Source organism: Barbus barbus (genome assembly GCF_936440315.1).
Source record: "Barbus barbus genome assembly, chromosome: 4".
NCBI classification, from domain to species: Eukaryota; Metazoa; Chordata; class Actinopteri; order Cypriniformes; family Cyprinidae; genus Barbus; species Barbus barbus.
The window spans coordinates 21,154,310-21,166,711 of NC_136732.1; the positions used below are offsets into that span (position 1 = coordinate 21,154,310).

General features: G+C 39.4%; 1 protein-coding gene across 1 annotated transcript in view; it reads right to left on the reverse strand.

The window, feature by feature from the left end:
* Positions 1-111: 111 nt before the first annotated feature.
* Positions 112-12,402, reverse strand: part of LOC306869122 (ubiquitin carboxyl-terminal hydrolase 31-like) — a 31,585-nt gene continuing 19,294 nt past the window's right edge. The window contains exons 13-16 of the mRNA XM_079415736.1: positions 6,455-6,680; positions 6,188-6,346; positions 4,720-4,872; positions 112-4,414 (exon numbers count right to left, since the gene is read on the reverse strand). Of these exons, the coding sequence (XP_079271862.1) occupies positions 2,913-4,414; positions 4,720-4,872; positions 6,188-6,346; positions 6,455-6,680 (2,040 nt within the window). The 3' untranslated portion in view covers positions 112-2,912. The remainder of the gene's footprint in view (positions 4,415-4,719; positions 4,873-6,187; positions 6,347-6,454; positions 6,681-12,402) is intronic.

A 12,402-nucleotide genomic window follows, 5' to 3' on the forward strand; every position in this document is an offset into this window, starting at 1 on the left:
GAAAGCCCCATCTTGTGGTCAACATTGGATATTACACTGCTTGCTGCAAAGAAACATTCAAACCCAAGCAAATAAAATGATTCAAAATAATTATGAGGACAAATTTGAGGTTAGACCTCTAATGCAGGTCTATTTGTTTAATCATAATTCAATGCCAACTTACATTGGGGAGACAATATTATGAATACAAATGATTCTTCAAAGAAATGCATTCTTTGAAATAAAACATTCAAAAAAAAAAAAAAAAAAAAGTGCATACATAAAACATACAAATAAATTAACAAAAGCATTTGACGCGGTCTCATGCAACCAAACATTTACATGGTTTTCGTTATTTTCCTCTTTTGGTTGACCTAGACTGTTGTTCATATAATAAAATGACAGCCCAGTTATTAGCCCACCAAAGCGGGTACCAGTTTGTGAACAAATACACGAAAACCGAGAGAAATACATGGGCCGAGAGAAATCATTCAAGTCCAGTGTGTAAACCAAGAGCACTCATATTATACCGTAAGACTGATACAGCTTCATTATAATGATAAAATCATCTGTCCTATCCAAACGCTTGATAAGACCATATCATATTAGCACTTTAGCCATTGAAAACATCCCATATGCATTAAGACTATAGAGAGGGTAATAGCACTTCTCTGAATTCATGGTACGAGAACTTCACAACTTAAAACATGGAATGACATGAAAAACAGTGAATGTAATGTTTAGTGTATCAGCATTGCAAGCGATGCGGGACTTGTGTGCACTGATTGAATGCTGACGATAAAGTTAGATAGCTGATTTAAGATACAACATTCCCTACATACTACATGTGAGAGCATGAGCAGACCACATCATGCCAGCGAAATGTGAAAAAACCAAAACAGGCTGCGAATAAATATGAAAACTAAATTTATCACATGGAAACAGGGAGGTCTTACCCTAAAGAACAGCTTATAAATTAAAATAGATTTAAAAATAAAAAAAAAGATAGGAAAATAGCATGAAAATACAATGCCAATTGCTAATTCTGGAATACATATGATTAAAGCTAATAATTTATGTTCTCATATTACAATATTTAAAAAATTAAAAAGTTGTGCAAAAAAGCAAGAAAATGGAAACAATTCATGCTGTTTTCTTAAAAAAAAAAATTCAGACATTAATAACCAGACTCGTCTTGTTACTTGCATAGTTAAGTGCATGCATTAATGTAATCATGCAATACTGCTTTTTACAAATACTTTTTAGTGCACACACAATATGGGCGCCTGTTGCAAAAAGGAAGCGTGCTACACATTAGGTTCATTGCTGAATTATCTATTTTAAGATAAAGTGTGCTGAAAGAAATAGGTTTCTGAGACCGAAAAGCAGCATGAAAATGAGAACGGTTCAACAGTGGCATCAGCAGCGCTTGGATTAATGTTTTAATTACAAGGAGGGCAGCAAGCTGAACAGCGGCCGACGTAATGACGCTATTATGCAAATGTAACAATGACTTGCTTAACCTTACATTTCTCCTGTCATACATAACATTTTGAATTAGTCCAAATGAACTTGTCTAAACTAAATCGAGAAGAAAATATATTTAGGTGAAGTCGATGGTGTTGACAAGTACACAAAATAAAGGTCTTTCTGCAGAGCCATTTCAATTGGATATTAAAATCACAAAGTCTTGGCACAAAAAAATAAATAAATAAAAATAATATGAAACCCCTCATTGTGGTGAGCCATTACAGTCCCGGAAATAATTTAGATTTACATTGATTAAATGTTGGGGGGGGGTTATCACTATTGCATATGCACAGTATTGATATTTAAAATAATTTTTCTAAAACGGTAACATTAAGTTTAACATGTTTCCCAAATACAGAAGGTCATATATCTGTTCTCCTACAAAGTGTTGAAAACTATTGCACTGGTTGTCCACACAAGTATGGGAGATTAAAACCATCATGCAAGGGTTTAACCCCAGCTCGGAGCAAGCCAAATGAAAACCGCTCATATATGTTGGCATTGGATTTGGGGGCGTGAAATGGTTCAAGTATGATTATGTGGCTTTTAAACTTTCATTGTAAAAACAAAGATATACAAAAGAATTCATGCAGGGCTTACACTGCCTCCATTAATATCCAGATAAAGAGATCACACAGCGTTTTGCAGGAATAAACTAAATATTGTGAGTTTAAAGATTGTCCTCCACTAATTTACCATTCGAAAGATCACATTCATTCAGCAACAATTCAGCTATCGGCCTGTAGTTGGCATTGTTGCACATATTTCTAAGGGCAGTAATGCTACTGGAACACTTGTAACTGCTCTCGAGTACAAAAGAAAAAAAGTTGGGGTAGGAGAGCAGGCTTTGAGAGGTACCAAAGAGATTGTTCTGACTCTGCTGAACCCCCCCGATTCGTTAAGTCTACAGTCGCAAATTCGTCCAGGTTTCATGATGTAACTCTTCTCAATCAAATGCTGTATCAGTGCCAGGGGAACAATGGACTGTAAATAGCACCAAGTGTAGATGTGGAGTGAATTGGTACAGTACTCCAAGGAATATTCACAAGAATCTAATTTCATCATAAGTGACTTGTCCAAATAAAAAGGAACGGTACCAAGTTAAAAAGTATTGTACATAGTATCCATTACATCTAAGCATTATTCGAGGGAGAAAAAATATATACAAAGTGCTAAGTTAAAACATTCCTATTCAGAGTCGTGAACAGTAGTAGATTCATATACCATACCTTGCCAGAAGCAACGATTTGGTTCCACGGCAGGATAGAAAGGCGCTTTCTGATAATTTACATATTTTCTTTGAGAAAAGTAAAGTACAGGTATATACTATATACTTTATATTCTTCTTAGGCACATCAAAAAATAGCTGCATTACAGAAAATAATGGAACTGCTATTAAAATTTCATTGAGGCGTCTGTGTTGGCCGTGCAGAGGATTGCATGCTGGAAGAAAGCTTTTTAGAGGAGGAGATCTTTTCAAGAGGCCTCTTCCCATTGATGGGAGACTGAAGGCTAGTCTCAGAATTGGAAGACTTGGACTTGCCAACTGTTAAGAGAGAGCGTTTGTTGGGGGTGGAGGTCTTCGAAGATTCTTTCTCATTGGCGGCAGCCTTGCAGGAGCGCGGCTCTGGAGAGACCTGCTGGGAAGAGTTTCCAGAACCTTCGCCCTCGTCAGCATCAAGTCTGCACTGGCTGCTGGACTTGGCAGCCCTCTCGACAGCCTTCTTGGCAAGAATCGTGGTCTTGCCCAGATCGGCCGACCGCCGAGTCTCTTTCTGCCGAAGCGCACTCTTGAAAAACGAGAGGCCCTTATCCTCGGATTTGCTGCTGCGGCGGAGGTCTCTCGAGGAGACGCTTGGGGAGCGCAGGCTGGTGACTGAGGAGCTACTGCTGGAGCTTCTCACCGGCCTCCTTTCTGGCCGGCTCGCCTCGGCAGTTTTAGGTTGGGATGTTCGCGGGGAGGCACTGACTCTTGACTTCTCTGCCAGGGGACTGGTGTGCGCCAAGTCCTTGCTGGAGCCTCTCTCCACCAGCTTCTTCTTGCCAGACACAGAGATCCTCTCAGCCATTGAGGAGCTCTTTTTGGATATGGGCGAGGGAGAGGCAGAGGACTGGGGTGTGGAAGTAAGGGACGGCTTCCCCTTTGTGCCTCCAGACACCAGAGACTCCTGTGCCTGCAAAGACTCTTTCCTTCTGGAGGGCGTTCCTGAAGGTGTACCCTTGGTACTCTTGGGAGAATCGCTCTTCTCTTTTAGATTGGTCGCTTTGGTGCCCTTTGCCTGAGGGCTGGAAGACACTTGGGAGGATGGAGACTTGGTGACAGAAGAGATGCTCTGGCGCTTCTTGGAGGGCTTCTCTTGGTCCCCCTTGGTTTTGGTGGAGCTCTTCTTGCTGGAGCTCTTCTCATCTGCTTTCTTCTCCGACCCGGAGCTCTTATGCTTCTGCTCTTTGGCAAGCACTCCGAGAGCATTCTGGTCCACAGCATTAATCTGGTTGTTGTTGTCAACGGGCTCGCCTTTAGAGCTCTTCCTGTCAGACTGTGTCGGAGCTCTGCAATAGGCCTCATCTAGGATCCGTTTCCCACTGCCGTCATCACTGCCAATACCCTCCATCATGGCCAGTGGGGCCTTACTGCTGGGCTGACGCTCGTGTCTGCTGTAGCCACCAAAGCAAGACGTGGACACTTTGTCGTCACAAGCTTCACCTATCCTCTCGAGAGGAGGGGAAGAGCGTGAGTCCAAAGAGAATCGTGAGGGCGAGTTGGATCTCATTTGTAGTTTCTGTGACAGGGACCAGGAAGGTTTCATCCCGTTTTCACTGAAAGCCAGAGGGCTGGTAACTGACGATCTGGAGGACAAGCTCTGCCGCTGGATGCTCCTCACGAAGGGCCGGGTTGAAAATCCTCCTTAACAAAAAGAACAGAGAGATTTAAACTAATGCGCTGATACCAGACTGAATGAAAAGAGCATTGGCATGCAGTTTTGTCTTAACTGAGCAATGCGGGAGATCCTGTGTTAGTAAGCGCTAAAGCTACAAGAGAGAGAAGACAATAAAGAAAGGCAAGAGTAAAACACTGGCACAATACACAGAATAAGAGGACACAAGGAAGATGAGTGCAAAATACGGTACTACTCAGCTTCTGAAGATTTAAATGTTAAAAGACACCAGAAAGATGAACACCCATGTTAGAGGCATAACGAAGCTCCTCACCATCATCTTCACTGCGATCACCGGGAAACTCCACTGACTCTGCCAGAGAGATCAGGGATGTGCGTCTCGAGGAGGCTCCTGAGGCCAGGCTGGGCGGCCTGCTGCCCGGAAGCCGGTTAACCCAGTGTTCACATAAAGATGAACTAGTGGAGCCTAAAGAGTAACAAAAATCCAAAAACAAGGATCTTCATTTACAGGGCCATGTTCTGCACTGTTGTAGAAGAGTATTCTTCACAAAAAACATTCCATTTTCTGTCCACACTCTGACCCTTAGAATTAATTGGATTGTTTTGATACAGTACTCTTCATATGCTGATCTTTTAGACTTGTAGACTAACCACTGCTGATCATCAGGGTTGTTGAATACGAAGACAGATGTTGATATGTAAAAGCTGTTGGTCATATGGCAGTTACTGCCATACAACACGACTTTTTGTTCCAAACAAATCAAATTGTATCGTAATCATATGGTACAATTTTTTTTTTAGGTATTGGCAAATATCGTATTGCTGGCTATGAGAATCGATGTCATATCGTTTTTAAATGAACCAGTGGGAGGCACACATGCAAACTGTTGTAATTCCTACACCGTAGGAATGTAAATACCCTCAAATTAAAGCTGAGAGTCTGCAGTTAAAGCACATCTTGTTTGTTTCATTTGAAATCCATTGTGGTGTATAGAGCCAAAAATTTTAGAATTGTGTCGATGTCCCAATATTTATGGACCTGACTGTACATCACACAATACCCCGTGAAGTTAAGTTTAGACTATGGATTTGGTTAAGTTCAGAAAATCATGGATGGATGTGACCACAACAAACCATAGTGCTAACTAACAGCATGTGACACAAAAGTTATACTAAGGTTTAGATTTAGGTTAGTTTGTTACATTGGCAATCAGTACTGTGATGGACATGACCACTGACATCTTTAGAACTGGCAGCAGGGTGGTGTCTTGTTTTTTTTGTTGTTGTTGTTGTTGTTGTTTTTTTGGGGGGGGGTATAAAACAGCAGTACTGTGTTTTTGTTTTATTTTTTTAAATCACAAAAGCACCCTAAGAGTAATTTACAATAATTCAATATTTTTGGTTGCTCAGTGTAGAAAGTGAGAAATTTCATTGCTTGGTGGACTGTTTCTGTAATATGCTCATGACTCTGATGTCAATATTATGATGATTTTAAATTACCCATTTTTTCTAACTTTGTCTCCATAAATAAGCCGGAGGCCCTTCAATGCTAGATATGTCTAGACAGTACAACAAACTTTTATTTTCTATTTCTCCAAAATGGAATCAGGCTCTACTAAAAGTCTCATCAAAGAGTGCCATACTAATATGAAGCAGTTTCATCAGGCTGGAAAAAGAGGGTCACTTGGTTCACATGCCAGCACCTTCACAAGCCTTCTAAATGAACAAGACAAACAAGTAAAAAAAAAAATGCCCAAAACTCAATAAGGAACAAGAGTCACCTGCGACAGAGCTGTTTGCCGACCACGAGGGAATAGTTGTCCTCCTTTGATAGAACAGAATGTATGCGGTTTGCTGACAGACATCCTCCTCAGCTACAAGCTGAACCTCACTGTCATCAAAGCAATACCACTGCCCATCAATGGAGTTCTTACAGTACGCTGTTAAGAGTAAAAAGACAGGGACTGAAATATTAAATACATCAGTCAAGAAGGTAATACAGCAAAATTTCGACATAAATCCAAGCACTTAAGTTCTTAGTGCATTACCTGTGTAATGCCCTCCGTGCATGTTGCCATGATGGTTACACACAGCATAGAGGTCATAAAGGTAGTCATCTGGGTTACGGCCAAGTCCATAAGGTCGCCTCCACGGGGACCAGTGTGAGGGTAAACTCCAGCTGCTCTGGCTTCTCTTTACCACATGAGGTGCCATATCCATGCCAATCAAAGGAAATCGCACCATGTTTTGCATCTTTACCCTCCTGTCCCCTTCCTTGAAGACACAAGGGCCACATATTAGTAAGCCATTTACACACATTACACACTTTTATCCAAAGATAGTGAACTGGAATGCTAACACGCAACTCTCCGGGTCTCAGAGGTCAGAGGGTTAAATCATGCACTATATGCAAATTTAACAGTTCACATCAATGAAAGCAACAGATATGCACTGCATTTTTTTCATTATCAGCTAATTTCTAGACGAAAGACTACAAAAGAAGAGAGAGTGGCATCAGCACTGGAAAGATAAGTTTGTCTAACTACTTTTGTTGACTTTTTTTCTAGGCTTGATTGTGTTTATGGGGTGCAATCTAATGTCTTAATGCTTCGTTTATAAAAAATAAAATAAAAAGCATTATTTTTCACATAATTTACCTTAATTCCACACTCTGTCCCTTCTCCTCTAAACACACTGATCATTTCCTGCTTTTATGAAGCCACTCCCTCAGAAATACGCGATGGGGTTTGATTGGTTAGCTGGTCTAGTGTGTTGTGATTCGCTAAACTGCCACTAGTGTGCGTCTAAACATCACGTCCCTCATCTCAGCGGCATGTGCTCCGGTTGTATTGTAAACAATGACGTCGTCTTTATTTCTCATCAATTTGAGCCTGATTGAGTCTCAGAAGATATTAGTGAAGAGGATCGCCCAGAACCTGTGCAAGCATGGCTCTTAATGGTATGTTTTTTGTTCTCATATTTTAGATATGCTGTTATTTGTAAGTGCTACTGCTTCTGTTAGCTTTTAATATATGGTTTTATCCTGATTAAAGCTTTAATACAGTACAGCAACCACACGAGCGTCCATGTATAACGCTTCTCATAGCGGTGTGAATATAAATGTATAAATGGAACAGTTCACTGTTGGAGCTGCTGAGAGAGAGAGTCATATAGCCTATAGTCTCACTTCAGAATGACGGCTGAAGGTCTGGAATCTATGGTAGCTTTCATTGGCCAAGGCCATGAGGCCATTTGACCGACATGTCAAACAACCAATCACAGTTCACTTCGTTCAGCATCACGTTTTGGGGCGTGGAAATGTCACCACAACAACAGATCGGTGTGTAAAACCCTCAGACGTATTTTAAAGATTCTATGCCGCAAACTTTAAATATTTCACTTACTTTTGAAAATCCAGAGTTTATTTGATCCTGACAAGCGTTTGTTGTCACAGTTGTAAACACGACGGCTTTCTTCTTTCGTGAGGGGGTTTAACGTCACGGCATTTTCGTCTCCAGGCGGAACGTTAAAGAACGTGACACACACGTCTAATCCTGTATAATTCTACCAATCCAACGACAACTTCGAAACTCCTGAAGTGTTTCCACTTTTTTGTGCCATATGCATCAGATGTTTAGCCAACGTTCCATGGGCGTGACATCTGAGGCTGAGACTATACAGCCTATAACACTAGGATATCAGAGACCGAATCAGACAAATTCAAGATTTTTATTCGTCACATACACAATTATACAGAGTATAACCAGCAGTGAAATGTAAGATTTGATCAGAACATCGAAACCTGAGGAGCCGAAATTCCACAGAGGCCCAAGAAAACAGGACAATGCCATAAATCTGTCCAGATCTTAGCGCCAGCCCGTCTGAAGAAAGCCTAACCAGCAAGCCTTTGACAAAAAAACTTGCAACATTAAGACAAAATAATACTTACTGATAAGTCTAACGCAGTTAAAAGACGGTCAAATTTAGGGCAAGTAATCAAGACTGATGGTCAAAGAGATGGCCATCACGTGTGTTCCACGATAGAAATCACGAGCTTCCTTAGATTGACTTTTCCCCCACACATAGAAGACACAGACCAGACCGAAATTCCTTAGTCTCTGAAGTTCTGTGTAGAACAAAGACATGTTCTGTGGACAGTCTTTTCCATATGCACCTAAAATCATCCTAAAAGGACTTATGAGCAACTAATCATTTCTATGCATAACTCCATATTATGTATGTAACCCACACAATTAACTATCATGTTTTAATCACATATTGTGCATGTCTTTTTAATAACTACTGAATAGGTTAATAGTCATGTTTGGCATGTATGAGTTTGGAAATTCATGCTTTAAAATGTTTCTTCCAATCAATTCTTTGTCAAATGTATCATAGTCTTGTTATAGAAATCATGTCCAAAATGATACTTTACAAGAGCAGGAAAATTCGGACCATGTGACTGATACAGGATTTATGATGGGGAAGAAACAGAGCAACACCCCCCTAGCTAAGATAATTTCTAATTGGTCAAGACATCCATTGGGACAGGTCCGAAAGCAGAGTTTAAAAACTCAGCACACCATCAAATCTTGCGTCTCTTTTTTTTGCTTCAACTTTTGCCACAGTGTTTTGACGCTGTTTTTTAGCGCTCTTTGAGCATGCTCTGGCCTACTTGCCAGCTGCTACCACGATGAGAAGAAAAGCCACCTAGTCTCATTACATCCTTTTATCCTTTTACTTTAATTTCTGTTCTTTCCGTCGAGTTTCGTGTGCTAAGTTAAGTTTGCCAACGCCGTGTCTCCGAGTCCGACCTCGCGTGCCCATCTAAAACTTCAACCAACCCACAACTCCACAACTTCAGCCAAGACTTCACTACAAAAGACCACTGAACTGTCAGCCAATCAGTAACCTCGGGAAACCCCCTTTCCTTCAACAACGACAAAAGGGAATCCCTTAACTCCCAGGGCAACGCAAGCAACTAACTTCCAGATTTTTGCTGAGCTGGTGCATTTAATATTAATTTTAGCCTCATTGAGAAACTCAATGCGAGGGTTAATGAAGTGATTGATGGTTGTTCAGGTCTATGCAATAGCACATATTGCTGTAAACTTGGGATTTCACATTTTCATTCTCTTAAACTCATCCTTTCCTCACTTTATATTTTTCTGCAGTGTGTGAATGTTTGTGTTCATGTGCTAGATTAGTTTACATGTCTTAAATTTATCAAATAAAGCCTTATACTGAAAAGAGAAGTATCTTGTGTTTTGTGCTTACAAGTTAACGTCTTAAACTGCCGATCTTTGTTACTGTGCTATTTAATAGTGTTTTCACTTTATTGTGGATTTACGGCTTGTTCGTGAATCACTGCCGACTGAGTGATCAGCTGTGAAACAGGGAGTCTGTTCAAATTCCCTATACAATTATAAATGATTCCCTTTGAGCTAAATTGACATGTTTCCCTTAAATTGCATATTACCTGTACAACACTCTCACACGTTTATTATTTTAACATTTTGGAAGGAGTAAAATGTTGATATGTGCAGTGCCGCATTAAGACTTTCCGGTGCCCATACTTTTTTGTGTGGTGATCTACTGTTCAAATGAGAAAACTCACCGAGATCTACAAAGTGAAAAATAATAAAATACATAAAAAATTTGTAAATAAAGCTAGTTGGGATGTATTTTATTGCATTAATTTAATTTTAATATAAATGTTCAATTCCTTGTACCCACGTAGAACCGTACCTGCATTTACAAAGCAGTGGTTCTCAGCCTTTTTTACTCCAAAACCCCCTCCTCTCCAAATCAATACTGCAAGCCCAAACTTTTCTATTCACTAAAACCATTGTATTTATTACTTTTCAAATTACATGTATTTTTTTTTAGTGTTTGGAGCCCTGGGTTGCAGCTTATGTTGCCCATAACGCGGCCCTGCATATGTGGTTTCAGCAACCAGATGCATTTACACTTGTCTATTTCGTCTGGAATGCATCCCAGACCACCTCCTGAAGTGGTTTGAGTGATCGGATTTAAATCTGCCTCGAAAGCATTTCGGAGAGCATTTACACTAGGGCTGAATGATTTTGGAAAAATCTAATTGCGATTTTTTTTTATACCAATATTGCGATTTAACATGCGATTATTTTTTAAAGCTTTTTATATTCTGTATTATTCAACAAAGACAAGTAATAAATCATTGTATAGTATGCAGTGTTGGGCACGTTGCTTTAAAAAAGTAATTAGTTATATTACTAGTTACTTCTCACAAACAGTAACTGACTTACATCATTATAAAAGAAACTAATTACCAGGGAAAGTAACTGTTACTTTTTTTTTTTTATGTTCAAATGTGTCAAATAACTTGGATGCCCCCAATTTTAAATATGTTAAATGAATGAAATGGTCACTAAATAGAATAAATTATTATTATTATAAAACATTGTACACTAATCTACACTATTTTAATGTTTCTGTGGGACAATGTGAGAGACGCCTATCAAATTCAATTGATTATTGTAAACAGGGGCGGCGTTAGGGGTGGGCTAAGGGGGCTGGAGCCCCGAATGTTTTCAGTAAAGCCCCGAATGTTTTTATTACTATGCCATCAATGAGTTTCCATGCCCAATAAAGTAATTTATATTAGAATTTAAATAAATAAATAAATAAATATCTCTCGACTCTCACGTCTACAGTGTCTGTCAATTTACGCGTTGTCATTCACACCCGACAAAAACCGCCCACTGAGTCTAGTGCTTCTGACTGACATGTAAACTGGCCAACCATCGATGAGCGTCTGTACGATCCAGCCAATGAAATTAGATCTTTTGGAGCCAGGCGGTTTGTTGGCGTGTAGTATTTTACTAGATCAATTTATTTGAAAAATAAAATGGATATTTCAAAATTCTTCAAAAAAAAAAAAAAGGAAGTAAAACACCCCCAGCCAACACTTGAACGCCAAGATACAACAGCTTCAGGTATCTGTAACTTTTAATCATAGTATTATATTTCTTATTAGGTTTTAAATTGTGTCTGATTTAACGTTACATTTTGAACATCTAACAGTTAACGGTTGCGCAGCACAGTCTTTAGGACACACACACACACACAGAGCAATAAACAAGATAATAAAAAAAGACATTTCACTAAGGAAATGGTTCCAAACAAAGCATGTTGTTGTGCTCTGCAGCAACACACAGCGGTGTTTACTGAATAAATTTGCGTGAGTAAATGATTCACTGACCCATTCATAAAAACAGTTGCTTACTTTTTTTCTGAATGAATCATCTCTTTCGAACGAATCGATTGATTAAATGACTGACTGACTCACTCATTAAGGCAGTGGCTTGCCGCCACCTAGTGGCAAAGTACCATTCAAATTTTTTTCATCTGTATTCCAAATTTTATATTTGATACATTAGCCTCATAAGATTATTTATGCAATTTGTGAGTGCTGTGTAAGTGCTCCTTCAAAAATATAAGTGTATAGAGCCCTGCGTTTATAATTATACTTGGATGAAAATGAGTCATCCTTAACATTTTTGGTGTTTTGGATTCACTACAGCTGGAGAACAATTAAATACAAAATAGGTTATAGGCTCTACTGGGTGATTTTTTATTTTACTGAGTAACATTCATCATTTTCCCATATAGTGTATAGATTTTTAGGCATTCTGTTATCTCAAACAGCCTGAAAAAGTGCATTTAGCTGACGTAAATGGGAAAAAAATCTCCCCGGGGCAGCATGCCCCCGGACCCCCCTAGGTTTGGGCTAAGCCCCGAATGTTTACATCGTCTGGCTCCGCCCCTGATTGTAAATATTACCAACCCTCTACTTGGCAATAGAATCTCCATTGGCTTGTCTTTTTTTTTTTTTTGTTTACTCACCAGACTAATATTAATTATCTGATATACTAATATACAGGTCCTTCTCAAAAAATTTGCATATTGTGATAAAGTTCATTATTTTCTGTAATGTACTGATAAACATTAGACT